Source organism: Podarcis liolepis (genome assembly GCF_965112155.1).
Source record: "Podarcis liolepis genome assembly, chromosome: Z".
NCBI lineage: Eukaryota > Metazoa > Chordata > Lepidosauria > Squamata > Lacertidae > Podarcis > Podarcis liolepis.
Genome location: NC_139570.1, coordinates 37,505,202 through 37,533,069, shown reverse-complemented (window position 1 = coordinate 37,533,069; position 27,868 = coordinate 37,505,202). Strand labels below are relative to the sequence as shown.

The 27,868-nt window shown below is 45.9% G+C and overlaps 1 protein-coding gene across 2 annotated transcripts in view; it reads right to left on the bottom strand.

The window, feature by feature from the left end:
• Positions 1 to 10,175: 10,175 nt before the first annotated feature.
• FAM78A (family with sequence similarity 78 member A) overlaps positions 10,176 to 27,868 on the bottom strand; it is a 28,313-nt gene continuing 10,620 nt past the window's right edge. Inside the window, exons 3-4 of one of the 2 annotated variants that reach the window (XM_083485584.1) lie at positions 17,813 to 18,337; positions 10,176 to 14,737 (exon numbers count right to left, since the gene is read on the bottom strand). In XM_083485584.1, coding sequence (XP_083341710.1) covers positions 14,605 to 14,737; positions 17,813 to 18,337 — 658 coding nt within the window. In that variant the 3' untranslated portion in view covers positions 10,176 to 14,604. The remainder of the gene's footprint in view (positions 14,738 to 17,812; positions 18,338 to 27,868) is intronic. The other variant, XM_083485585.1, reaches the window with a different exon arrangement.

Below are 27,868 nucleotides of genomic sequence, written 5' to 3'. Positions count from 1 at the left end.
CCGCATGGCCAGCAGAGGCTCCCCGTTAGTGGCAAAAATTGACAAATTTGTGGGTGGCCTAAACTGCACTGGGAGTCCTGTCGGACTTGGGGCCCGAGGTGTGGGCAGCATCTTCTGGGAGAAGCCCTCCATGAGATGAGGTTAGTCAGCCTTCACTCCTGGGCACTACCATCTTCCCTCCCTTCGTGCTCCCCCCCCCCCCAACGTCTGCAACTCACTGATTCCGCACTCACAATCAGGACGAGAAGGTAAGGAGGGGGAAGAGGCCTATGCACTGCCCTGGGGCACAGCTCTCTGGGGTTTCTGAGCCCCGCTGGGTCAGTCTCGGAATTGAGATTCCCTGGGAAGTTTTGTTTTCTCCCCTAGCAGCTTGCTGAGCCTATGGCGGTCACTGTCTTGCCTCACCAACTTGTGATTCCCAGCCACTGATACTCAGAGGCATATTGCTTCCCAACAGTAGAGGCAGAATATAGCAGAAATGGCCCCTGTTCCTGGGTGTTTCCAAAATCATGGAGACCAGGACCCATTTTCTCTTTAAAATAATTGTGCACAATTCATTGGGAATAGTAGTTTCCACAAAATCTGTGCATGTGCTCACAGGCTTCCTTTTGTGGCGTTGTGGAAGCTCTTCTCTGCATTCTTTCCTCTTCTAGAAATAGCATTAATTACAGGAATTGCAACTTGTGAATTAACATAAATAGTTCTGAGCGGTGTCTGGTTTTATTGCCTCGTTCTCACCATGCTATATTTAAGGAGGCTGCTATTCTCTATTGGCGTCCCCCCACCCCCACCCTTTTAGCTTTATTGTGGTAGTAGCTGATCTTTCTATGTTTGTTATGCGCACCTGTCGCCCAGCATCAGCGCCTTATCTTGGTATCTACTAGTGAAGTCATGGCCAGTTGTTGGATAATCAGCTAAGAAAATCTGTGGTCACAGAAAGAAAAGGGAAGTACTGAATGAAACTTGTTGGCTTTGCAATAAAAATAGCAGTTTTTGCGGGTGCGCGCACACACTCACACTCCATTAGGGGAAACCAAAAATAGAGGGGGATGGAACTTAAGTAAATACAACCTGCAAATTTTAATCTTCAGTAGCTGTTGACTGAGACAGCCCTGGCTTCATTTGAATGAAATTAGCCCTCCTTAACCTCTGGTTCTGCTGCTGCCACTGAGGGATTGCAGAATGTTTATGAACATTTGAACTGCTCCAAAGGTTGTGTTTTTGGAAAGCCAAGGGACGGATGACTTTGTGTGCCTTTAATAGGATGGCATTCATAGATGGGAGCAACAGGCACTCTGAGCAGCAATAGACTACTAAGACGAGAGAGAGAGGAGGAGGAGGAGCAGGGATGCAGAACAGTTACACCAGTCAAAATAAAAAAAATTCTTCCAGTAGCACCTTAAAGACCAACTGAGTTAGTTCTAGGTATGAGCTTTCGTGTGCATGCACACTTCTTCAGATACACGAAATGGTGTATCTGAAGAAGTGTGCATGCACACGAAAGCTCATACCTAGAACTAACTCAGTTGGTCTTTAAGGTGCTACTGGAAGAAATTTTTTTATTTTGACTATGGCAGACCAACACGGCTACCTATCTGTAAACAGTTACACCAGTATTACATAGAAAGCTCCATTCTGCAACTTGTGTAACAGGTGCTGAACCTGTGGCTCTCCTGCATATAAAAACACACACCAAAACTTCACAAGTCCCAAAGGGTCCTTTCACCCATTGTTCTTTCCTCACATGAAAACCATATACATGAGGATCCACTGGCAATGAAAACTGCTGCTGTTTGTATTTTCAAAGGAGGAATGTTTTTCCTCCCTGATTGGTGGGAGCTGGGTTTTCTCCAGCAGAGAATTTTAGTAGTTACTGTACAGCAATGGATTTCCTGCATGAAGAAGGAGCAGAATGAGGTCCTCTTCCAAAAAGTTTCTGTTTTCAAGTGGGATTCAATCACATACCAGCAAATCTGTGTTGTGCAATGGAAGTTGATGTGATACTCTTGTGCAACAAGCCAGTTCCCTGCTTTAAAAACATCAACTGACTTTGCAATAAAGAAAGCAAAGAAAATGCACTGGAAAGTATGGCATAACAATTGCTTTACATAATGTCATATAACCCTGCAAACAAATTGGAATGAGTACTTAATAAACAGCCAACACTGTCAAACCTGCCTGCAAGCTATGTGCAACCAGAGCCGATGTTCAACAAACGCATCGTCTGGAAGTATCCTACATGATATGTTAAAAGTTCTCTTTCAGCTATAAATTTTAACCCAAACACCCTTGGTTTAATCTTAAATCTGTTTCTGTCTAGCTCCATCTAACCTGATAATGAAAATAAAAAAATTCCTTCCAGTAGCACCTTAAAGACCAACTAAGATAGTTCTTGGTATGAGCTTTCGTGTGCATGCACACTTCTTCAGATACCACATGCATGCACACGAAAGCTCATACCAAGAACTATCTTAGTTGGTCTTTAAGGTGCTACTGGAAGGAATTTTTTTATTTTGACTATGGCAGACGAACACGGCTACCTATCTGTAACTGATAATGAAAGTCAACTTGTGGGACCTTTTAAGTTAACTTTACCCCTGAACAGCATGTAAAGAAAAAGGCTGCAAAGAAAATATAAAGGAGAAAGCAAGTACTAAAATTACCAGTATGTATAGTTGTTGAGCTGACTTAAGCCTTTTATGTTAATGTCTCACCCCTAGACATTGGTATTGGTTGTTTCATTTTTCATTTGCATCTTCAAAAGAGTTTAATAGAGAATTCACACCTTTAAAAAATGAACAATTAGAAAAAGTAAATGTGCGTATGATTCCACTGCCGCTGAATGACATTTCCTGTAACTCATCTTAACAATGATACAAGTAGGGGGTTTTCCATCGTGCCCTGATCAAAGGAAATAACTCTGCCCACTTCCAACTTTATCCTTTCCCCTGCTTTCCCTTGCCTTTTTTTTTTTAATTGAACCTAAGAAATAGTTTAAGGAAATTCACAAATATGGAAGTGGTAGCTTTTTCAGCTTTGGACAGAAGCTGCTGGAAATATGAAGACGAGCTAGAGCAGGTGGTTATATGCGCGTGCACGCACACACACACACACACACACACATTGTTACATTTATAAAATCACTAGGCCTTATTATACTTCACCCCCACCCCCTTGGTTATAAATAGAAGTTGGCTCATCGCAAGTTGTTGACCTCAAAATTCTTTGCATTGATCGTCCAACGCATTGGCCTGTGCTGCAACCTAGAAAAAGGTCTCTTGTCAGCTGTACTCTTTCAGATGCCAAGCATGCCACTCGCACTGGCTGGCGGGTTAAAGCTGTTTGAGTTAATTGTAAACGAATGTGAGAAATGATGGGAAGTTGATGCTTCACACCCAACAATGCCAGAAAGCATAGTCTAAGGGAGGAGGGAATCATTTCACATATTTGTTTAAAACCTAAAAACCACAGGTGCTGTACAATAGTTAAATTGTAGAAGAATGTGCCAAAGATGGCAATGAGCTACTGAGCTAAGTTCAAGGTGCTGGTTTAGGTGCATAAAGTTATATACAGCTTGTGATCAAGATGCCTGATGTATCGTCTTGCCCCTTGATCACTGCACTCTGCAGGTGAGGGTCTCCCACTGATACCATCTGTTCTGCTCAATGTAGGAATCGGGACTTTAGTGGCACCTGCCCTTTGGAACACTCTCCCTGTAAATATTAGGCATCTTCAGTCTGGCTTGGCAGTCTACAGCAGACTCCCACAGTAAGGTCCCTGTTGTCTCTGTCTCCTACAATTTTTAACCACATACTCTCAATCTGCCTTCCATGCTCCAAGTCATGGATCTCTTCACAAGTGTAACCAACATTTGCATAAAATGCTACTCCTCCCTTCCTTTTTGACCTGTTTATTTTAAGCAGGTTGTATCCCTCAAATTCTACATTCCAGTCATAAGCCTCACCCCACCAAGATTCAGTAATGCCTATTAGAGACATATTTACCATTCTGAAATACGTTCAAGTTCTTCTTGCTTGTTTCCCATGCTCTGTGCATTAATGTAGAGACAGCTGAAACCATAAGGCATTCCTCCACACACTGCTGCCTCTGTCCCCTCTCTGTAGAGAGTTACCTGCTACCACCTTCTCTGGTTGATCTCTGATTGAGTTGCAAACTAATCAAATCCCAACAATTAAACAAATGCACGTTGAAAGGTAATGGCCATATTCAGCGTTAGAGGATCTGCTTTGCACCCTGCTGAGAGCCTGAGGGCCCTACTCCTGCCTATCTCCACCTGGTCCAGGTGGCAGCCTATGCCCTTTTAAAATGTGGGGTTTTTTGGGGGGGGGTATATATTTTGTGGTTTTATATTTTGATTTTGTTCTGTAAACCACCCTGAGACCTCCAGGTATAGGGCGGTATATAAATAGAATTAATAATAATAATAAATAATGGGTTACAGGTTCAATCCCTGGCAACTGCAAGTAGTGCTGGGAATGCCCCTCTGTCTGAAACCCTGCCAAGCATGCACAATACTGTGCCAGATACACCTGATTTGTCTGGAAGTAGCTTCCTGCTTAAATCGGCTTTTTTCTGAACCACAAGGAATAAAATATTTATTGTTTTTAGAGGACAGGACTGTGGCTCAGTGGTGACGTATCTGCTTTGCACACAGAAGGTCCCAGGTTCAATCCCTGGAATCTCCAGTTAGGGCTGGGAACTTACCTTGATTGAAACCCTGGAGAGCCGCTGCCAGTCGGTGAAGACACTCTGGAGCTAGAGGGACCTAATGGTCTGACTCAGTATAAGGCAGCTAATTTTAATTCTCTGTGTTTCCCAGTTGTGCTGTAATATGCCTTGAGCTGCATATGCCGGAACTGCATTTTTTAAAAACTATGCAGCAATGTTGGTGGCAGCCTGGCAATTGAGGATAGAGTTTCTGGCTTTTATAGCTTCAAATGTAGCAGAGGCTGGACGTCTCCAAAAGGCATTCCTATCTGACAGCTGCTCTGTAGTCAGTCTGGCTGGCTAGTGTCCAGTTTTTGGCAAACAGGTGCTCTGGGTTGAGGGCGTGGGGAGGTGGGGGATAAAGCAAGCATCCAGTTAGCATATTTGGTACGCAACACGAAATGGGCACAATATTCTAACCAATGTTCAGGGTTTGCATGCATTTGGTCCCAGGCTTGTCAACCCCCAGAATTTCTAGACAAAATACTGTCTGCCAGAAGATTTCCATGTAAGCTGCTGTGACCCTCGATGCTGGTCAGCAGAGGCACCTACTGTTGGCATCTCCTTGGAGGATTAGCCAAAGGTGAAAGCAGCCCTCAGGACAGTTATAAAGTTTCCAGGGTTTCCAAATATTGCAGGGTTTGGCTTCTTTTTAATGGTTCCACTTTCTCCCTGTTTAAAGCACTGTTTCTGCAAGAGCTTTGGTATTTATTTTTTTCAACCCATCCCTGCTAAAAGAAAAAGCCACTTTATAGCACGTTCTCTGGATTTCCCACCTCCGTGTGTGTGTGCTTGTGTGTTTGTGTTTCCCTCCCCCCCTTTTATCTCCCCCCTTTTATCTGTGCTGGTCACCATTTTTCCTAGATGCTTTTTGTGGTGTCTTTTGTTCTGGCTGCCATTTTCTTTTTCTTTTGGTGGTGTCCTTTTTGGTGGCTTCCATTTCCCCTTTTCTTTTTTGTGGTGACCATCATTTCATCCCTTCCATTTTTCTGTGACAGCCATCAAGCCATCGAGTCCCTTCTATTTTCATTTCATATTAGCTTCAGAATGATACACAGCAAAAAAATATGGAGGGCACCAAGCTGACAAAAGTCGCTTGCTGCTCTAGGCCATTATGACTTGGTTTTTAAAAATAAAAAGTATTTTACACTCTAGGTCTGTTCTGTATTTCCTTTTAAGCTACCATTAAGACCAGGGCATTGTTGAGACTGCAAAATTGTGACCATTTCAGAAATGAATAGGGTGGGGTGAGTGCTTTTTTCCTATAATATTCCTATAATTTTCTCTTAGAGTGGCAATGGCATCCACCTGAGAGGTGTCGGAACTGAGTTCTGGTGACTTCTGGCTGAAAAAAAACCCTCAGGTGAGATGAACCCATTAGAAAAACAGATACAGAAGCCTCACTCCCCAGAAGGTGGTTGGAAATTTCTCCACCCTATGCATAAATTTGATGAAATGTCCTCTTTAATTTTTCTGCCCGCAAATAAGGCAGAACATTTTTCAATGGGTCTGCTCTGAGTTGGAATAACATTGGATACAATCCTGTACCTTTAAAACTACAGACAACTCCCTGTTTGTGCGGGGGTTGTGTTCCAGGTCATTTCACACTTGTGTGAAATTGAGAACCCATTGAAAAAGCCTGAAAACACCCTGTTACACCCCCACCCCACCCCTCCACTCTGCCCTTTTAGTGACATTTCCAGGATACTTCTGGGTTTGGTGCTGGGTGGGTGGGTGGGTGGGTGGGTGCGCGTGCAATTGCGCACATATTGGTCACTTCTAAAATGAGAGTTGCCTGTACAGTGGTACCTCAGGTTACATACACTTCAGGTTACAGACGCTTCAGGTTACAGACTCCGCTAACCCAGAAATAGTACTTTGGGTTAAGAACTTAGCTTCAGGATGAGAACAGAAATCTCGCGGCGGCTGCTGCAGGAGGCACCATTAGCTAAAGTGGTCTTCAGGTTAAGAAGAGTTTCAGGTTAAGAACGGACCTCCGGAACAAATTAAGTACTTAACCCGAGGTACCACTGTACTGTATATCATAGCACTTTAACCAGGTGTGGTTTCTTCCAAGGAATCATGGGAACTGTAGTCTGTTAAGGGTGCAACGACTTTGTTAGCAGACCCCCTATCCCCCTCCCATTGCTATAATTCCCAAAGTGGTTTAACAATAAATACCGCTTCACAGGGAATTATGGAAATTGTAGCTCTGTAAGGGGTATCCTAGGGATGTGGGTGGCGCTGTGGGTTAAACCACAGAGCCTAGGACTTGCCAATCAGAACATCGGCGACAGCGGCGTAGCGTGGGTTGTCAGCACCCGGGGCAAGGCAAGTAATTTGCGCCCCCTAACCCCTAACCTGCCGCCGCTGCCAGCTTCTTGCTGCTGCCTGGTCTGGTCTGGTGTGGTTCTCTCCCGCGCTCAGCGCTGCGCTGGGCGGCCACTGCACTGTCCCTCCCCCAGATAGTCCCTCGCTCTCTCTCCGCACCGCACACCTGGCACCCACCCCCTCCACAGTGGGCGGCGACCCGGCGGCTCGGATCGGATTTGCACAGCCAGCACTGCAGTGAGAGAGAGTGAGTGATTCAGGTAGGGGCAGAGAGCTGCAAGTGCGAGTGCGGGGCCCCCTGCACCCCCACGCTATGCCACTGATCGGCGATTCGAATCCCCACGATGGGGTGAGCTCCCATTGTTTGATCCCAGCTCCTGCCAACCTAGCAGTTCGAAAGCATGAAGTGCAAGTAGATAAATAGGTACCGCTCCAGCGGGAAGGTAAACGGCGTTTCTGTTCACTGCTCTGGTTCGCCAGAAGCGGCTTAGTCATGCTGGCCACATGGCTGTCTGAGGACAAATGCTGGCTCCCTCAGCCAATAAAGCGAGATGAGCACCGCAACTCCAGAGTCGGTCACAACTGGACCTAATGGTCAGGGGTCCCTTTACCTTTACTTTACCTAAGGGGTATCGTAACAACCTTCAGAAACCTTTAACAAACTACAGTTACCATAATTCTTTGGGGGAAGCCATAGTTCTGTGCACAACTCTAATTTTGCTAATGCATGACTTGCAAATGTCAGAGGCTCATTTTTCTCCCACCCTGCCTTCATTTTGCTTGCTTTGCTTACAGAAGTGAAAAGGTTTTTTAGAAGATGAACAAGAAGGGAGGTGGAAGCATTTTCTAGAGGAGAGGGAAGGAGGCAGTAATGATTCATGTTTAGCTTTTATTCTCCTTCCCAGGAAGCTCTGGAGTCAACGTTTATCAGGAGCCATTGCTATCAAGCAGCTGTCAACAGTTGCTAAGAGGGGAAGGCGTGATGTAACTCCAGTCACCCATTTCTTGTGTGCCACCCACCCTCATCGTGGAGTTATAAATAGACGCTCCCTCAGACAAGGACCTTCGGCCCAGAGATTCCACACACTGTGCTGTCATGCCAGCAGCAAGCCTGTGCAGAACTGTCAGCAATTTCTTTGGCGATTATGGAATCAGATCCCATGTCGAAATCCCACAGGTGAAGCTCACATGTCCATCCATACATCTATCTATATGACACCACAATGGCCAGCTGCACATTGCATTGCCAAGAAAAGGGACATGAATTTCATAGAATGATAGGGTTGTAGTTAGAAGGGACCACAAGCATCATCTAGTCCAACCCCCTGCATTGCTGGAATGACAGCTATAGAATCCCTGACAACCTCTGCTTAACAATCTGCAATGAAGCAGGGTCCACCACCTCCCAGGGGAGTCTGTTCCACTTTCAAACAGCTCTTTCTGTCAGAAAGTTCTTCCCCATAAGTCTTTATTGTTTTGAACTCTCTCCCCACACTCCCCTCCCTGTTTCCATCACAACCAAAACGGCTGTGATGGGGGAAGGTTACACCCTTACTTGCAACTGCTGTGTAGAAAAGGAGCACTAACCACACTAGCAGCTACACAAGCACATAACACTTCCTGCGAGCCTGGAAAGGCACATGAGGAGGAAGTGGGTAGGGCAACGGTGGCCCAGCTGAGGGAAACAAATAGCCCTTTTGGTACTGGAAGCTTTTGAAATAAAAAAAATGTCATGTATATGTGTGTGTGTGTATGACATTAATGTTCATAAATGTACCAAGCGCATACATAGATGTGTGGACCACATGTCTGGAGCAGCACAGGAGGACCGCCCTGAAACCATTTGACTCCCAAACTTACCAAATGTTTTATCTGCAAGGAGGGAGGGGTGGGGGAGCCTCCCCATTATCTCAGGAAGAGGGTAATCACCATCTCAAAGGAATGGGCAGACTACCAGGAAAGGTAATCAGATAAGGCATTATCAGATAACCTGGCAGACAGGAAAAACAACAACATTCAAATTTCTGTTGTAGACCACCTTTTCTGTGATGTAGGTATAATGTTTGTGGGGGGTGGTCTTGGGTCACACCCCTTCTGTGACGTACGTATGATGTATGGAGGGGTGGTCTGGAGCTCCAGGGCAGGGAATTTAAAATGTCTATATAAGGCATTGCACACCATTGTTCTGGGTCCTCCTCCTTCTCCTGCATGTGAAAGGGGCACCATGTTGCAACAGTTCAATAAAGATCAGGCTTACAAGCTGTTTTGCTTCTCAATATTCTCTGGTTGGCCTCTGTTATTTTCTCCTACCAATAAGGAACCTACGTAAGGACTCTACAAGGGCTCTTGTGTCCCCCATAAGGGAATAAGGGCAGATTTTTGTTTATTACACTTTAAAAACATGAGCCTCCTCCTTCCAAGAGGTTGGAGAAGGGGGAGCCCTGACAAGGTGTCCCCACTCATTTGTGGGGTTGACTAGGCCTCACCCACATACATGTAGAGCAGTATTTTACTACAGCCGGCCATTTCGTCTGGGAGTTCCTTTCCCAGACGCTGGCCCTTTACATCTCGCCCCAGTTCAACCCTTGTTTTGCCTTCCTTGGGTGGCAACCACACGTCAATTGGAGGTGCCTAAAATGGCCACCGCCTGTACTTTAAACAGCCATGGCTTCCCCCAAAGAATCCTGGGAGCTGTAGTTTGTTGTGCTGAGAGTTGCTAGTAAACCCCCATTCCTCTTACAGAGCTGCCATTCTCAGAAGGGTTTCCCCATCAATCCCCAGGGGACTCTGCAGCTTTGAATGGAATAGGAAGTGCCTTCTATCCCTGCATTATTTTCATTCCTGCCGGGCATTTTAAGTAAAATTTAAGAATTGGCACCCAAGCACCATGTCTTCATGTCTTTTAGACTGTAAATCTGCAAGCAGGACGTGTCTCATTTTTTACTGATGGCATGTATTGTAGGTCATCCTAGGTAGTTTTTTTTAAGGGGGTACAAATGTCTAGACAAATAAACTCCAGGCAGCTTCTTCTAGGTCTCACACTGCAGCCCAATCTGACATGTAGAGTTGTTTACTCCTGTAATAATAAACACACCATAAAACCAGACGTCAAAAGGTTCTTTTTGAAAATTCTTTATTTTGTTGTTTTTTTGTAAAGCAAATGTGTTGCTTTTATATCTTCTTAAATACCTCTTCTTCTTTTTTTTAAGTGTCCAGACTTGGTACATTTCCCCACCCCCACAAGACATTTTCACAGTATTTTTGCAAAGACCAAGGGACAGTTCTTATTGCTGCAACACAAATCCAGGCACAACTTTGAATGGGGTTATGGTAACCTGTCCCCTCCCCTTACAGGCAAAATGGGCTTTCTACCTTTTTATTCATAGCCAAGGCCTGCTCCCAAAGTTATTCCCTTGGTCTTTTTTGCGTGTGGACAGGTACCGTACTAACTGGTGCATTTAACAGCTGGCAGCCACAAATCAAAGGCTTCGATCACAGTGTAGTAGTGCAAGAGAGAGAGAGAGAGAGGTGTGTTATTATGCTTACAAGTATGGATGAGGCCTGTCTCCTACCATGTTACCCTGCCTAGGGTTTGAAAACAGTTGGAGTAAATGCAATTTCAGTCACTGTTTCACCTCAGTGTTCCTACTCTGGTCCTTATTAATGCATTACAGCAGACTATTGCCACCCCAACTTTACAAGGTGAAAGTGACTATTGCAGAGAAGTGATGTTTGCTTCATTGAATTCAATCTGTGCTCCTCCAGATGTTGCTGGAGGATGGGAGTTGTAGTCTGAAAACATCAGGAGGAGTACAGTCCCGCCCTCACCATTCCCTGATCTAAGGAGCAACCCTCACAGCATGCAAGAGATGAGCAAATGCCTGTTTAGAAAAGGCATTCACTTGTGAAAAAGGAGAATGTTTCACATTCTTAGATCAAGGGTAGGGGATTTCTGTGGCCTTCCAGATGTTGTTGGACTCCAATTCCCATCAACCTCAGCCAGCATGACCAATAGGAATTATGGGAGTTATGTGTCTTAGGAACATCCAGAGGTTCACAATTCACACACACACACACACACACCGCCTTTAAGCAGAAGCTGTATTCACATGAATGCTGTACATTGGGCAACAGTGAGGCAACATTGACCACCCAAGCCCAACAGTTAAGTGTGTTCTCATTTTATGTTGAAAATGGCTCAAAGCAGGGAAGCGTGAGAAAGGACAAAGGCAGGCCAGCCACAGTGCTAAAGGTTTAGGCATTTTGAAGAGGGGCATGTGGAAAGATGAGTAACAACCCTAGGCCACGACAGTCCAATCTCCCTCTTTTCCCCTCTTTGTATGAGTAATTTAGTCACCTGTTAACCTGTCTCCATGCAATGAATGCTGCAGGTCCCTGTGATCAACAGCAAAGGGGAGTGCCACAGCACAATACCCTCAGGGTTTGCTGTGCTTGATTCATCTAAGGTCTGCCTTGATAGTCTGTCCAGCTAACAGTCTGTCCAGCTAACAGACACTGGGCAGGGAGAAGACGAACTGCAGTGGGAATTGTCCTACAGCTTTGTATCTCGTTGTCTTCCTGGAGTCTCTGGTTGGCCACTGCTGGGACTCAGATGATGCTGGACTACATGCAACTTCTTGATTTGATCCAGCCAGTCTGTTTAATGAAATAACACCTGACCTGCCTGCTCTTAATGTAAATCTAGAGAAGCTCCTTCAGCATTAGCAGGGCTTCCCCCCCCAGCCAGAACTCACTGGAACTCAGTTCCAGCACCTCAGCTGGGCGCCATTTCCATTATAAGAAAACAAGGGAGGTGTTCATGGTGAGTTCTGGCACCTCTTTTTCTAGGAAGATAGCACTGAACATTAGTATCAGCTCCCATATCTCACACAAACCTCTTACCCCCACCACCCCACCTTCTGAACCCCTTCACCAGCGGTTCTATTCATCTTGAGGGCAGCAACTCAGTCCAGCCAATCATTTTCAGACACAACCCATTTTGTGTTGGATCAAGCCTGTCTGTGACAGCTCCCCCCCCCCCCCACTTAAAGCAGCAGGGTTGAGGAAAACAGCTGAATAAGAAGGCTTTAACAGGGAGGGAGTCTGCTTTCTTGACATCCCCCCATAGAAACAGAAAGGACTGGGAAACCACTTCAGCAAGACAAAAGCAGCAGCCTCCTCTCTGAATTTTTTTTTTTTAAAGGGCTGTAGCTCAGTGGCAGAGCATGTGCTTTGCATGCAGAAGGTCCCAGGTTCAATCCCCAATGACATCTCCTGGTGACGGCTGGGGAAAGTTCCCTGCCTGGGGCAATGAAGAGTTGCTGCCAGTGAGTGTAGACAGTACTGAGCTAGATGGATCAATGGTCCAACTCAGTAGAAGGCAGCTTCCTAAGATGCAGCTGTTATTTCCAAGTATTCTCAATCACTTTTGTAGGGAAAGCTGATCAGTGTCACAACTGAGGGTCTGGAAACCAAGCTGTATGAGGAACAGTTGGGCATGTTTAGCCCGGATAAGAGGAGGTATGATCAGGAGATACCAGGGAACTACCTTCAAATATCTAAAGGGCTTTCCCATCAAAGTGGGAGCAAACTTGTTTTCTCCAGCTCTGGAGGGTAGGACCCGAACCAACGGATTCAAGTTACAAGAAAGGAGATTCCAGCTAAACATCAGGAAGAACTTTCCTGACAATAAGAGCCATTCTGCAGTGGAACAGACTCCCATGAGAGGCGCTGGACTCTCCTTCCTTGGAGGTTTTTAAGTGGAGGTTAGCTGGCCATCTGCCATGAATGCTTTGGTTGAAATTCCTGCATTGCAGGGGAGTGGACCTCAGGGTCCTTTACAGATTTTCTATGATTCTGTGACCCTGGCATCAGATTCCTTGTCCTCAGGGATAGGAGGGCGAGGACTCCAAAGCAGAAGGGAAAGGACAGAGAAGACCAACCACAGAAGCATGTCTGCCAGACAACCTACTAATGCCTGTGCCCCAGCCTGAAGATATAATGGTGCCATCCTTGGGGTTAAAAGACCTTTTCATAGAGGCCCCAGTCAGACCAGAGTCTCCCCTGCTCTGCTGGCAGCACCAAGACCGTTGAGGTGTGCTGTGGCCCTTTCACTCAAAAGGCACCGCTCGCTGTGGGAAGAACTAGCAGGAGGGATGGAGATGATGCTGTTCTATCTCAGTTTGATGCTTGCTGAAGCAACATCTTCTCATAGCCTGAGCTGGTGGGGCAGAAGGCTGTGAGCCCATACAGTAGGTAGAGCCACAGTCCAGAACCAATGAGAGGTGGAGCCAATTAATTATGATGCCCTCCCTATCCATCTCCTTGCTGAGTTCTACAAGGGCAACAGGAGGAGGAAGCCAACAGCCAAGTCTACCCCTTGGGCTGGTTGTAGGCAAGAAGGCAGGGCAGTGAGTGGGCACTGACTGGTGTGGCAGTGCCCCATTTGCCTAACAGACCAGCCTCCACTGCTTGCGCTTATCCACACTGTGCAACTGAAGCACTCTTACCACTTTTAACAGTTGTGGCTGCCCTTCCCCCAAAGGATCCTGGGAACTGTAGTGGTGCTTTGTTATTTTAATAACTCTGTGAGTATATTACCCTTGCCTGAGAATCAGCCCATGCCTTGAGATGTCCAGGACTCTTGTTCTGGGCATTTTGTAAGTAATTGTAAGCATTTTCATGCAGGCACAGTGACTGGTGCATTCTGAGTAGCATATTGCACACTCGTTTGGTGCTATATAGCTGTGACCTTCAAAAGTAGCAGCTGTCTAATTTCCTTGGCTTGATTACGGATCATACAGGAGCGAGGGATTTGGCTGATCAAAAACAAGCCTTAGGGCCAACTGCCGCCAAATATGAATTGTTTGGATGGATTAGGTTAATACACCCACACCCTAGATTCTGAATGTGTGGTTTCTCAAGACAAGTATCCATATCTCATATATATATAGCTGGTTGTTGAAATTTTAAGCAGCAATGGTAAACTCCCACTTCTAACTGCAACAATAAAAGTGTGTCACTTCTGTCCTGTTTTGGAAAAGAAATGGCTTCCATCAGGAGTAAACAACTCCTGTTTTACCCCTGTTCTGAAAACGGAGGGCAGTAACTATGGCTATACCCCCATATGTTGGGTGGTGGAGGGAACATGTATATTTTCAAAAGGAATCACTAGCCAAATATTTCTGCAGGTAAACTCTTAATCATGCATTTTGGGGTGATTGGATGGTTTGTTTTTATTTTGTTTTGCACCATCTCTTTCATGCCCTGCAGGGGAAAAACAGCAGATGAGTGACTTGCAGGCTTTTCCAGCAATAATTTAACACCAAGCTACCCCTTTGCCAAGTGCAAACCCTACAGCAGTAGCAGCAGTAGCAGGGGTCAAATCCAGCAACAGCGGTAAGCGCATCTGATGGTAATCGGCTAGTGCAAGCACACCATTACTTAGAGAACTATTATTTTCAGAAAAAAACAGACAAGTGTGCATTTTAGAATACTGCATGTTGAGTTGAAAATGTGGTCTCCCCTCCCCACTTCCTTTTCTTTTTAAATTTTAAACCAAACGGCACACTGGGCTCCCCCTTTGGTGAAGAAGGGACCCCTATATTGCCCCGATCCCAAGTGATCCGTGCTGAACGCTGGCTGCCCCGTATCATTAGAGGGGAAAACAGTCCTGTTCCTGTGAATACCAGAAAGAAACGGTGTGTCATGGAAGTTTTGTCCTGGGGCCTGTGCATTTTCAAAACTGAGTCTCTTCCCCTCCACCTCCCCACCCCTGCCACTGCTTAAAATATTTCATATGGACTGTATCTAAGCTTTGCTCAGAGTAGACTCACCGCAATTAATGGACACTGTGACCAATTTCATATATGTTAATAAAAGCAATTGGTCCACCAGGCCCAGGACTTACTCTGACCAACAGCAGCTCCTAAAAGTTACATTCAGAGGTCTTTGCCATCACAATAAGCACCCTGACCACAGACTGCACGCAAAAGGTTCTGTGTTCAAAGCATGTGTTTCCCTAGTAAGTTACAGCTCTGCCCCTTGTTGTAAAAATTAAGTTATTTTCAATATAGGCATGGCTAGTTTAGGTACATTAATTCCATTGGGTCTACTCCGAGTTAGTTGGATACAACTGTTTCTCGCTGCCCTGAAGACCCTCCCAAAGGGGAGAGGATTGGATATGGAGAAGGAAGTAAAGAATCCAGAGTAAAACATCACCCAGATCACTTCCTGCTATCCTTGCTTGGTACTCTGTTTTCTTTCTAGAAAGGTGTGGCCCTCCAGATGTTGCTGAACTACAACTCCCATCAACCCTAGCTACTGGCCATGCTTGTCGGGGCTGATGGAAGCCATAGTTCAGCAACATCTGGAGGGTCAAAGGTTCCCCACACCTGATCCTAGAAGCTGTGAGCCACAGCTTCCCGTTCTGGAGCTAAAATTCTAGTTTCTGGAGGGGAAGGCAGACAATTCGCAGCAATTGCACAGGTCACAGCATCCCCATCTAAGCTAGGGAGGATTACTTGGGGGGGGGGCTCAAACCAGATTTTTCCCTCCATGACATAGAAAAATACAATTCCCCCCAAGCAAATGTTGCTTCCACACTAGTTGCTTTCAGTGCTGCTGGTGCATTTCTTTCCCTCACTGTGCAGAAAGTAAAATTAAACTGGTGGTTCTGCACAGCACTTAATATTACACTAAATAGATCAGCAATGCCACTCCCCATGGCTAAGAACCTTCTGTAATGCTTTTCCAGAAGAAAGACTCATTAAACAAAGATCCCCGCAACTGTTAATTAAAAGCTTACTGCTGGCAGGTTCAGCCCATTATATTACTTTTTCTTGAATACAGTTCTCCTGCGTTGCCAATTTCTGTTCCTGTGAGCAGGGAGGCTTTAAAGACTGATTGCCTCTCATTATTTTCTTATCATTTTTATGTAGAAAAATAGTACTGTCTATTTTGCTCTATACAAATAAAAAGGGGCTAAAATGGGAGGCAACGCACCTCTGTTCACAGGATCAGAAACTGACAATATATGGCAGTGAAGGGACTGCTAATATCCCTCCATTGAACTAAACAGAAAGCAATAAAGTGGGTTGAATCTGTACACAGGAAGTTTGTAATTAAAGAGGAGCCCTGAAAAGTCTTTTTAAAGGTAAAGGGACCCCTGACCATTAGGTCCAGTCATGGACGACTCGGGGGTTGCTGCGCTCATCTCGCTTTACTGGCCGAGGGAGCCGGCGTACAGCTTCCGGGTCATGTGGCCAGCATGACTAAGCCGCTTCTGGCGAACCAGAGCAGCGCATGGAAACGCCCGGTGGAGCGGTACCTAGGAGGGACCGAGCAACAGGAGCTCACTCCGTCGCAGGGATTTGAACCAATGACCTTCTGATCGGCAAGCTCTAGACTCTGTGGTTTAACCCACAGTGCCACCCGCATCCCTGAAAAGTCTTTTTTACAAGCCCTAAAATTACCAAAAAAATAGAGACCCCCACACCACTACAGATCAGATTTGAAAAAGATGCACAGAGGGTTATATCCAACTGTGTTCTACTAAGAGTAGACCCACTGAAATGTTAGTAGCACTGACATTGGAGGCAACACAGGAATGCAATTTGTAAAAACTGAGTAAACATAGGGTGATAATTTTAGGGGGAAAGAAGGGCTAGTGTGGAAGCAACTAGAGTCCCTGCACTACTAACAGCAGCAGTCAGGTGGAAATTAAGCAGGTGCAGTTTCCTTCACCGCCTCTCTGTCCCAAGAGAATCTCTGCTGGTGTAGTTTTAGTTTGTTTCAAAAGCAAGGGGGGAAAGATGGCAACCTCCTTTAGCAACTGGTTGCGATACAAGCTCAATGATTCATTTTCATTCCAGAACAAAACATCTCCCCCCCCCCCGCTCACTCTAATATCTAGTAAGAAAAAAGGAGCCTTCTTTGCTTGCTTGCTTTCTTATCCCCCCCCCCCCCGCTTCCCCGCTTTTTTTAAAAATGCAGCTTAAGGCAAAGGTTTGGCAATGCAAAGTAAAATCTACATAAGGCCGCGTGACTTGTGTTTGCAATTTGGAACATCATCTCCGTAAGAACAAAAAATCCACCCACCCATCGTCATCATCATCATCATCATCATCATCATCCAGGGAGAGGAGAAATAAACAAATTGTTGTTTTCTTTTCTACTCTGTTGCATCTGCATCCACTCCCCTTCCCAACTAAATAAAATTAATTTTCTCCCTTCTCCTCCCATCTCAAAAATAAAACCTCCCTCATTTAATATATATATATATATATTAAAAAAACCTTTTCGTTTTTTCTCTCTCTCAGGTGATCCAAGCTAAGTTAATGAGATTGAACTTGAAAACAACAACTGAAGGAAGGAAAAAAGCAACTTTTACAAAGCTGGAAATCAAGTGTGTGGACATTGATTTGTTCGCTCCCTTAGAAACTCGATGTCTGGTGACAAACGTACACACACACCCCGTCATGCTCTTGAGGGGAGCGTCCTTCCTGTTGAGCGTCTCTAGCACAGTGAGACCCGTTCCGACGGGAAAAGGTAGAATGGTTGCATTATTATTATTATTATTTCTCTTTTCTGTCAAACGAGTTTTAAAAGTGCATCTGGTTGGTTTTTTTTTGCTTAAATATGTTTTCTTAAATATGAAGCGGTTTTTTTCCTCCTCCTCCTCCTCTCTCTGCCCCCACCCCTCCCAATCCACCCTGTAAGGCTGGACACACTTAGAGAGAGGGGGTCTCATTACCGATGCTTTGGAGGTATCACCACTAGAGGGCGCCCGTCCTTAGGCCTCCACATGAGTACCTGGGCGTCGTTGGCATTGGGTTTCACGAGGGCACTAGGTGGTATTGGCTCGTTCTTGCTTAGGATCTGTGGCTGCTCCTGGGCATGGGGCTCCTTCAGCTTGGCACGGTGCCCCAAAGGTTTGCTGGGGGTCACATCGATGCCCAGCTTCATCCGCCACCGGATTGTCTGAAGGATGACCATCTCGTTGGTGGCTGTGTTGGTGGCAACCAGCCAAGTAGTAAAGCTCTGATCCCTGTGGATGCTTGTGAGCTTGGCCACGTTGCTGTCACTCACTGGGACAGCCCAGGTGACACTTGGGTAGAAGTTATCGTTCATGCTGACGCTGAACTTCCCTTCCTTTTTGGTGGGCCCCACGATGGTACAGGTCTCTGTGGTGTTCCCATACCAGGGGTAATTGACCCCATCCGAGTCGCTGATCGCTTGGATCTTGCCCTCGAGGAGATCTGGGAGTTCCCAGCTTGACCTGCATTTGAGAGGGAAAGGAAAGGAGAAGATGAGCATTGTTTCTCCTGCAGGGAAGACTTGCGAATCTTGTACAGTGTAACCTCAGGTTACAGATGCTTCAGGTTACAGACTCCGCTAACCCAGAAATAGTACCTCAGGTTAAGAACTTTGCTTCAGGATAAGAACAGAAATCGCGTTGCGGCAGCGGGAGGCCCCATTAGCTAAAGTGGTACCTCAGGTTAAGAACAGTTTCAGGTTAAGAACGGACCTCCAGAAGTTCTTAACCCAAGGTACCACTATATTCCAGTCTGTAGCACTTCAGCATTTTATCAATTAATGGGCTGCATTAGTTGATTTCTAAAATTTATTTATTAATTAAATTTTATTTAATCCCACCCTACGCACAGAGCGGCACACCCTTCTGTGTCCTCTATCCAGGCAAGCAAGAAGCTTTTATCCAGAGTTCAAGGGTACATTCCAGCCAGGCAAAAGCATGCAAAGCAGGGCCAGTGAAGTGGCCTGGGGAGAGTCTTCAGGGGCCATATAGAGAGGCCTGCAGGGCCACATTTGGCCCTTGGGACTGAGGTACCTGGGAGAATCGGGTTCAAATCCTCCCTCAGCTATGAAGCTCACTGGGTGACCTTTGGCCAGCCACTGTCTCTCAGCCTAACCTACCTCACAGGGTTGTTGTGAGGATAAAATGGGTGTGAGGGGAGAACCATGCACAGTATCTTGAGTTCCTTGAAAGAATAAGTGGCATCTAAGTGCCATAAATAAATAAATAAGTAACCAGCCAGCCAGCAAACCAACAGTACTACAGTAAAATTTGCTGTGATTCCTCGGCCACTTTTGCCTTAGGATATGCCTACCAATGAGTTGTGGTCTTCAAAAGGTAGTCCAGAAAGTTCCCACCCCCTCAGAGCCGTATTTATAGACATATCTATGGACATATTTTTAGCTGATTTTGTGCCCCCCCCGCACCTGCACCCCTGGCAGGGGCCCACCTCACCACCCCCTAGCTATGGCCCTGCCCCCCCACCACCATAGCCCCTGCCGCAAAATCCCGAGTGTTGCTGTTTCTCTGCTCCCACAGAAGGCCATGTCTTGTCAAACCACAAATGTCCTGTAAGAAGGAGCCTGACCATCTCATTCTCAGGATGCGCAAAAGATTAACTGAGCACAGGCTCTCTTGACAGAGGAAAAGGGGCTATGGGGCAATTCTTAGCATATGGGAGGCTGACGTCTGGGGTTACCACAGGACTGAGAAAAGCCTGGAGGATTTTTTTGGTGGGGTGGGGGGAAGTACTCATCCAACTTTCTCCAGTGGGGGGTGAATCAGAGATCACAGTAAGAAAGCAGACGTCTGCTTTCTGTCACATCATGTGTGCCCATCTGTCTGTCTCAAAATCCCCAGTGAGAGACCCTTTTGGGGACAGGAGATGATGATGATGATGATTAATCTGGTTTGGTTTTATTTTCAGGCAGAAATTAAGGCCTAGGAAGGGCAGGGGGTTATCTCCCCAATCCATCACAGGCCAAGTTCAACAGGTAGGCAGAGCCACCTGACTGGCCCATTACCTGGCATTGCAATGATATCAGGTGACCTTTGGAAGCCCTTTCCAAAGTGTTACCTTGGGCACGGGGCTTTGCAGATAAGCTGGTGGGCGGTGCCTTGCCACCCTTTCAACTTTTTACTTGGACTGCAGTTGGCAAAGGCAGATCTAGGGTTGCATGACCAGTGTGGTTGCACTGGGTATGGAGCATCTGGGGAGCTGCAACTGCAATATCCAACAGGGTGCCGGATATTGGCGTTGCACAGGGAACCACTGAAATTTGAGACGTCAAGGTCCGCCACTTCAGCGGGCGTTTTACATAGGACAGAAGGGCATGGGCTTGGGTGGAATAGGCTACAGGGCCAAATGGGTGGGCCTGGAGGTTTCCGAAGCCCTGCAGTAGATATTACAGAAGCAGTGCAAGGTGGACAGCAGCGATAAGGAACCTCAGCTATGACCATCCAGATGTTTCTGGCCTCCAACTCCTGGAAGCCAGCATGGTAGCAAATGGCCAGGGACGATTGGAGTTGAGCAATAACAAGGACCCCACAGGTTCCCCATTGCTGGCACTGAGGGCTGTTTCAGGGCCTTGGCCTTTCTGTATTGGGGAAAGGATTAGGGTGCTCAACTTAAAGAAAAAGAAAAACAACAGTGGGGATTCCTGGAGGAATGCAGGAAGGAGGAAAAAGAAGTCTCCTAAATCTTATTTTAATTACTTGGTTTATTAGAAACATTTATACTCCACCTCTCTGCCTGGTGCTGTCAAAAGAGGCCTGCGGAACAGGCTGAGGCTTATCACTCTGAGCCAGTATGGCAAATCACCCACCTCCTACCCCCATTGTGTGTGATTTTCGCAATGAAAGAGGGGAAACGAATGTGCGGCAGAGCACTGTTTAGGAAACCGAAGGGAAGGGGAGGCGTAAAAAGCAGATGGTACGAGGCTGACAGGAAACGTTCTGGCACATACATCTATGGGGAGGAAACTTGCACAACCCCCCGGGGCCCTCGCTCGCCTTGCACGTGGCTAATACTGGCATTCGCAAGCAATTAAATCCGCCTACAAATTTCAGCAGGAGGAAGGGAATGGGGCTTCATTGCCCTTTTTATGGCTGACAAGAAAGCCCACTGCATGCACACACAGAGTCCGTCCCATACCCCTTTGCCAGCTGTTGTCCTTGACTCAATCTCACCTGAGAGTGGCTGCAGCTCAGTGGCGGAGCATCTGCTGTGCATGCAGAAGGTCCCAGGTTTGAATCATGGGAACTGGAGCAACAATTCAGTAGCAGAATATCTGCTTTGCATGCAGAAGATCACAGGTTTAATCCTGATTGGCATATTTTGGTAAGGTTTGGAAAGGCTCCCATTTGAGATTCTGGAGAGTCACTGCTGGTCAGGGTAGACAATTCTGAACTAAATGGACCAGTGGCCTCAATATAAGGCAATTTCCTGTGTTTCCTATGACCTTATCTCTTTCAAACCAGCTATTATATTCACCAGTGGCCGATCTGCAAGAGAGCATGGCCATAGTTCGGTGGGAAAAACCCACCCTTTGCAAGCAAAAGGTCCCGGGTTCATTCCACCCCCACCATCTCCAGTTAAAAGGAGCAGGAAGCAAGATCCCTCTCTGTCTGACACCCTGGACAACCACTGCCAGTCAATGTATGGCCACATCCACACCATATATTTAAAACAGTATCATACCACTTTAAATTGTCATGGCTTCCCCACAAGAATTCTGGGAGCTGTAGTTGGTTAAGGGGGCTCAGAGTTGTCTAACAACCAATCCCTCTTCACAGGGAACTCTGGGAGAGGTGGAAACTGGTGTCCTCTGGATGTTGCTGGTCAACAACTCCCATCATGCCTGGCCATTGGCAATGATGGCTGTGGGGTCTAATGGGAGCCCAACAAAATCAGAGGGCACCAGGTTAGGGAAGGCTACAACTTCCATTATCCCCAACCTGCTGCCTGGAGTTGATAGGAGTTTTGAGTTCAACAATGTCTTAGAGGGGACCAGGTTTGGGGAGGCTAATATGAGCAATATTAGGGTCAGAGGGACAAATCAGCTAAGACAGAATGGAGCAGGGTTTAATCAATATCCACATTCATGCCTGACCCTTTGCTTCCACATTAAATGTGGTGCCTTGAGTCCCTTTTTAAACTGGGGCACTTTGGTTGTCTGACATACAAATAGGTATGAGAAGAGGGTGGCGATTGATGGGGTGGCAGCTCAGATGTTGTAACAGCACAGAAAGCTCTGCATAAAGTAGTGCGGGGTGATTATATATTCCTACGAAGATTTTAAGGGGAAGGTGCATCCACAGAGCTTTCTCCCACATAAAAAGTTGCACGTTTCCCAGCTGTCTGTTACCTTCCTTCCCCGCCTCCCTGCTTTCTGCTTTCCAATGCATTTGGCATGCTTAAAAAATAAAGATGGCTGCAAAAGTGATTTAGTAATAATAATAATAATAATCCTGTTTTCCAGCCTTCTAAATCCTAGGCTAATCATAATCCTAATTTTCTTTCTAGGCACTGAGTGGTGTTTTTCCCCTCCAGGGTTTGTTTAACTTGAATAGAGGCAACAGAATTTTGTCCTGTTAAGGATTGGCCATCAGCACAATGCTGTATAGAGGATACAGGCAAGATTGTAAAATTTGTGGTTTTGAGTCCAAGGGTGCTAGACCTCTCTAAATTCCTGGATCTAGAAAGTGTTAGAATTTAATGAAGGCTTGAGGTGTTAAAACCGGTTGCAAGACCTCTCAAATCCCTGGATGCAGCAAATGTTAAAAGCTAATGAAGCCAGGCTAGCTTCCTATGCTGAGGTGAGTGACTGAGTTCTGGGCCATTAAGAGAACAAAGGATAATGGACTTTTGTGAGACAGATAAAGCCAGAGTTTACAGCAGAGAGGTTTGAGTTAGCTGTTATGTGAGCTAGAAGCTGGAGGCGGTAATGTGACCTAGAAGTAAAGCAGCAAGCTGGAACGCCACAGAGGCAGAGCACAATGTTGGATGCCTGTCTAAATGCAAGGCTGGGGCTATGGGAGAAACAAAACCCTTTTGGGGTGTTGATACTGTGAACCCCTCCATCAAAGGCTCAGTTTGCATATACAGTGGTACCTCGGGTTACAGACGCTTCAGGTTACAGACTCCGCTAACCCAGAAATAGTACCTCGGGTTAAGAACTTTACCTCAGGATGAGAACAGAAATCGCGTGGCAGCAGCAGGAGGCCCCATTAGCTAAAGTGGTACCTCAGGTTAAGAACAGTTTCAAGTTAAGAACGGACCTCCAGAACGAATTAAGTTCTTAACCAGAGGTACCACTGTATGTGTAAATAAACTGTGTATCATAAAAACACCACAGTCTCTGCTGTGCCCCATTTCCAAAAAGGGACACAGACCCTGGGTAAGTACCTGGAACCCCTGGAATCTTGCATCGCTCATAGAGATCGGGCTGTTGGCCAATAATACCTCGCCTGTGGATGGAGCCGGGGGTGGGTAGGAGGTTTTATTAAACCCATACGCTTATCTGCTAAGCTCCGTCCTTGAAGCATCGGAATCCACCAGCCCATACCACTGCCTCCCCAAAGAAACCAATAGGCCTCATGTCTACCAGGCATCTGTGCTACAGTGTCTACCATGGTTCTCTGTGGGGAGAAGTTGAAAGATGTTGGGGTGGTGGTGGTCATTCATTCACTCAGTCAGTCAATTTATAGACTGTTTGGTTAAAATCAACTATAAGCTGTGAAGGGCAAAGGCAGATGGAAAGGGCTGGCTCAGCATTGTGGCAATCCATAGACTAAGTCCAGCCCCAAAGATTGTGGGGGGCGGGGGAAAGGGAGAAATAAGTATGGCAGCCATCTCTCGTGTAGAACTATGCAAGCTTTCTGAGTTTCACAGAACCCTTCAGCAAAGCTATTAATGGAGGAAACCTAGATGAAATCCGCAATCTTATTCCTTTCCAATCACATCTCTCTCGCACAAGGGACAACAGGGAGTCTGCTGTTTTTAAGAGGATTGCAGATTTAGTGTTTGCGGCATTGAGAACCTACAAGCACCAAATCCATCCCTGGCATTTCTGCCATTCTGAAATGTAATCTCTCAGATGGGGAAGGCTTTGTGCTTAAGGAAACACAACAGAGAACACAGGAGGGTGGGGGTGGGGGAATCTCCATGCAATTTTGTTCTTCACAATCCCTTTGGCCCTATTATTCTACAAATGTACTTGCCATTTCGCTTAAAATGATCTCCTGTCGCTTTTCAAATAGCAACCTTTAAAACCAGAGACTTGTCTAATCTGGCCAGAGTTCACCTCTGCTTCACACTACAAAGAGACCAGGCGGGTAGTATAAAAGCGCAGATTTTCCTGTGCCAAACATCAGCCCCACAGTTTGCCTTACTGCACTTCATAGTGGGTGGAGCAGGGCAGAGAGGCTGTGAACCAAATAGACACAAGCTCTTGGGCAGACAGAATGCAACACCCCCCCCCCTAAAAAGCCATTCAAGAGATTTAATAGAAATGGGATTAAGATACAGACAGGGTTCTGTTTAAGCCATGAATTCTATTTTAGATTTGCCCTGAAATGAGTGGAATACTTGCAGGTCTCCTGAGCAGTTGGGGGGGGGGGTATTTGGCCTTGCTACTGCTACTGTACAACCATCACCAGCCCCTGCATGCCTGGGATTTAGAAGTAAAGAGTAGGGTTGGTCCTAAGTGCCTTGGACTAAAACTCACTAGGGTGGGAGCTCTAGAAATCTGTTTGTAAAGAGCTTCAGCATGCATATAGGGTCACAAGCTATGTGACAGGCTGGCTGGAACTCCCAATTGCTTCTCTTTAGAATGGGGGGGGAGGGGGAGAGGCAACTTCCTTCTTTGAAGTGCTGTTGACTCCACAAGAAAAAACCCAGTTGGAACCAACATTGGAGGGCCCAGAATGTCTGCAGGGCCACATTAAATTAAGCTTAGGGCCGCATGTGGCCCCAAGGTTTCAGGTTTCCTAGTGCTGCTTTAGAAACTAACCCTTCCCTTTCAGCCGTCTGCTAAGATGGGAAAGGTGAGCAGGGTAATTGTAGGCACTTAGACACACACACACCCCTCAGAAGCTGGCAGAATTTTTGCCAACACACTGAAGAATGGGGGTTATAAGTAGGACGTTTCTTCTCTTGTTTTACTTCCTGCTTCAACCTGCTGTTTCCGTTTAGGTTCAGAATGCTGCAGACACCGTTTGAATATATATATATTAAATCTTAGGATGGAGAATAAGTGTGTGGTAGAGGAGAGAAATCACTTGATAGGAAGCAATAAGATCTGCCATTTGGTCACATGGTGACCAACGAACGACCCATCGCCCATCTGTCTAGTGCCAAGGGTGAAATGCAATTGCAGTAGTTCATTCAATCTCCAGCATCTTAATGTATTTTAAAGTACACTTTACCCTAGTATATGCACGTTCGTATAAATTACTTGGCTGAAGAACTGCACTGGGGGGGTGGGGGAATCAAGAGCATATTGAACTTTGATGCATGGCTATGTTTCAGTACGTGCGTTCTTTGGGAAGTGTGATTTAGGTAGGTTCTCCTTTAAATGCAGACTGAATCAAATTTACGCCCCAATCTAACCTCTGGATGAACACAGAAAGCTGCAAGATAATTGGACCATCTAGACAGCGTACTGTCCACACCACAGCCTTCCACAAATTGGGGGCTCCAAATGTTTTGCACTACAATTCCCATCCACCCCGGCAACATTGCCTATAGTCAGGGGTAGGGGTAGGTGCATGAAGTTTGTATTTTTTGAATTGCTTACAAAATATGTAATTCGCTAGGCTGTTTCATGCCTTCATCAAAGCAAGCACACATCAAGTGAGATTCTGTGAGTGTTCATAGGATTACAATGCCGTGAATTTTTGGGGAATAGTTTCTTTTTTGGAATAGGAGATGTTTTTCGTAAGTATCCTGCTAAGTTAGCTCCACTTTTCGCAAGTAATCTCATTAACATGTATATTGTACTCCTGTAGTACAATTATTTAAACCAAAGAAGCACTATTGATTGCATGGCCAGAATCCACGTGATGAAACATACACCAAAGTTTCTGAAAATAATTACAAAATCTTAACACGGGCAAAGAGTGCAGGGATGAAGGAGAAACAAAATTATGGCTCTTCCCCACACCACATTGAGGTCTGCCAGGCTGGAGCAATTTGAAGTACTTATGTTAAAGTCATAGATCAGAGATGGGGAGGGCCACATTCGCTCATGGTCAGCCTTCTTGGGGCCACATGTCATTGGTAAGTGATGCCAGAGGTTCCAGGCAGACAGGAGCACCTATGGGTGAGGGTGTGAATTGGGGAAAGTCCCAAGGGCCAGATAGGCTTTCAGGGCCTCATTTGGTCCCTGCACTCTTGCCATTTATAGTTTTTATAGTTTAGAGGGAGATTCCCCGAAGGACCACTAGCAAACATACAAGCTTGCCCTGGTTCTTATACAGTGGTGCCCCGCAAGACGAATGCCTCGCAAGACGGAAAACCCGCTAGACGAAAGGGTTTTCCGTTTTTGAGCTGCTTCGCAAGACGAATTTCCCTATGGGCTTGCTTCGCAAGACGAAAACGTCTTGCGAGTGTTCCGATTTTTTTCCGCTTTCCCCCCCTTTTTCTAAGCCGCTAAGCCGCTAAGCCTTTAATAGCCACTAATCCGCTAAACCGCTAATAGCGCTAATCCGCTAATAGGGTTGCTTCGCAAGACGAAAAAACCGCTAGACGAAGAGACTCGCGGAACGTATTATTTTTGTCTTGCGAGGCACCACTGTAATCAATTTCTATTAGATTTCGGACAGGGCCTTTTGGTGGCGGCCCCTGTTCCTGTTAATCTACCTCTCAAAGAAGGAATGTACATCTGGTCCCTTCTTTTTAGCTTTCAAACTGACCTTAAAAGCTCTTATATTTCAACATGGCGCCATGGGTCAATGAGTCTGGCTATTAACCATAAGGTTGATGGTTTGACTCCACCCAGGGATGGCTGTGGGCAGGATTCCTGCCTTGAGGGGGTTGGAGTAGATGACCCTCAGGGTCCCTTCCAACTCTACAAACCTATGATTCTATGATCATGCTTTTATGATGTGAACAGAGCAAATATGCTGCTTTAGCTAATCCTCTCCTTTTAGTTTTGGGTATGGATTGATCCTACAAGATTTTTGTTCTAAAACTTTTATACTGTATTAGTCACTTTGGGGAAGACTTTCCCCTGAGAAATGGCACACGCATAGTGAATGGATAAGCAGCATTCATCCAAAGTGCATTTAAATATTTTGCTTTGTTGTACTACAAAGCATATCAAATACAAATAATTGGGGCGGGGAGCTGTAAAAGGGGAAGGGGGAAAGACGTATTTATAAAGAGATTGAATTATCATATACAGATGGTATCCAAACGCATTCCAGAAGGAAAGGGAAGGAATCCAAATGACACCCAGTTTCACACACCTGTCTCACAATTTTATATAATTATATTTTTATATTACCTTTGGCTCTTATTAAAACCTCCCAAACCTTACGCAACCATCCATCCAGCAAGGAATATCTCCTGTATTTAGAGTGCTAAGTAGCAGCCAATATTGTAGCTGTTTCTAGGTCATGAACCTACCCTCCTTCAGGAGAAACTTTGAACCAACTCTGAACCTTTCAGAAGAAACAGCTCAGGTGAGCCTACGAGTGGGAAAATCTGAGCATTGCAGTTTCTCGTTGTTTAAAATCATATGTTCAGTTTGCTGCGTTACCATATCACCTTATCATTTATTTTATTTTATTAGAAAAACAGTTTTCACAAAAAAGTCAGCATTTTCGTGTTCACTTTGCCTTAAAGATAAAGGGACCCCTGACCATTAGGTCCAGTCGTGACCGACTCTGGGGTTGCGGTGCTCATCTCGCTTTATTGGCCGAGGGAGCTGGCGTACAGCTTCCAGGTCATGTGGCCAGCATGACTAAGCCGCTTCTGGTGAACCAGAGCAG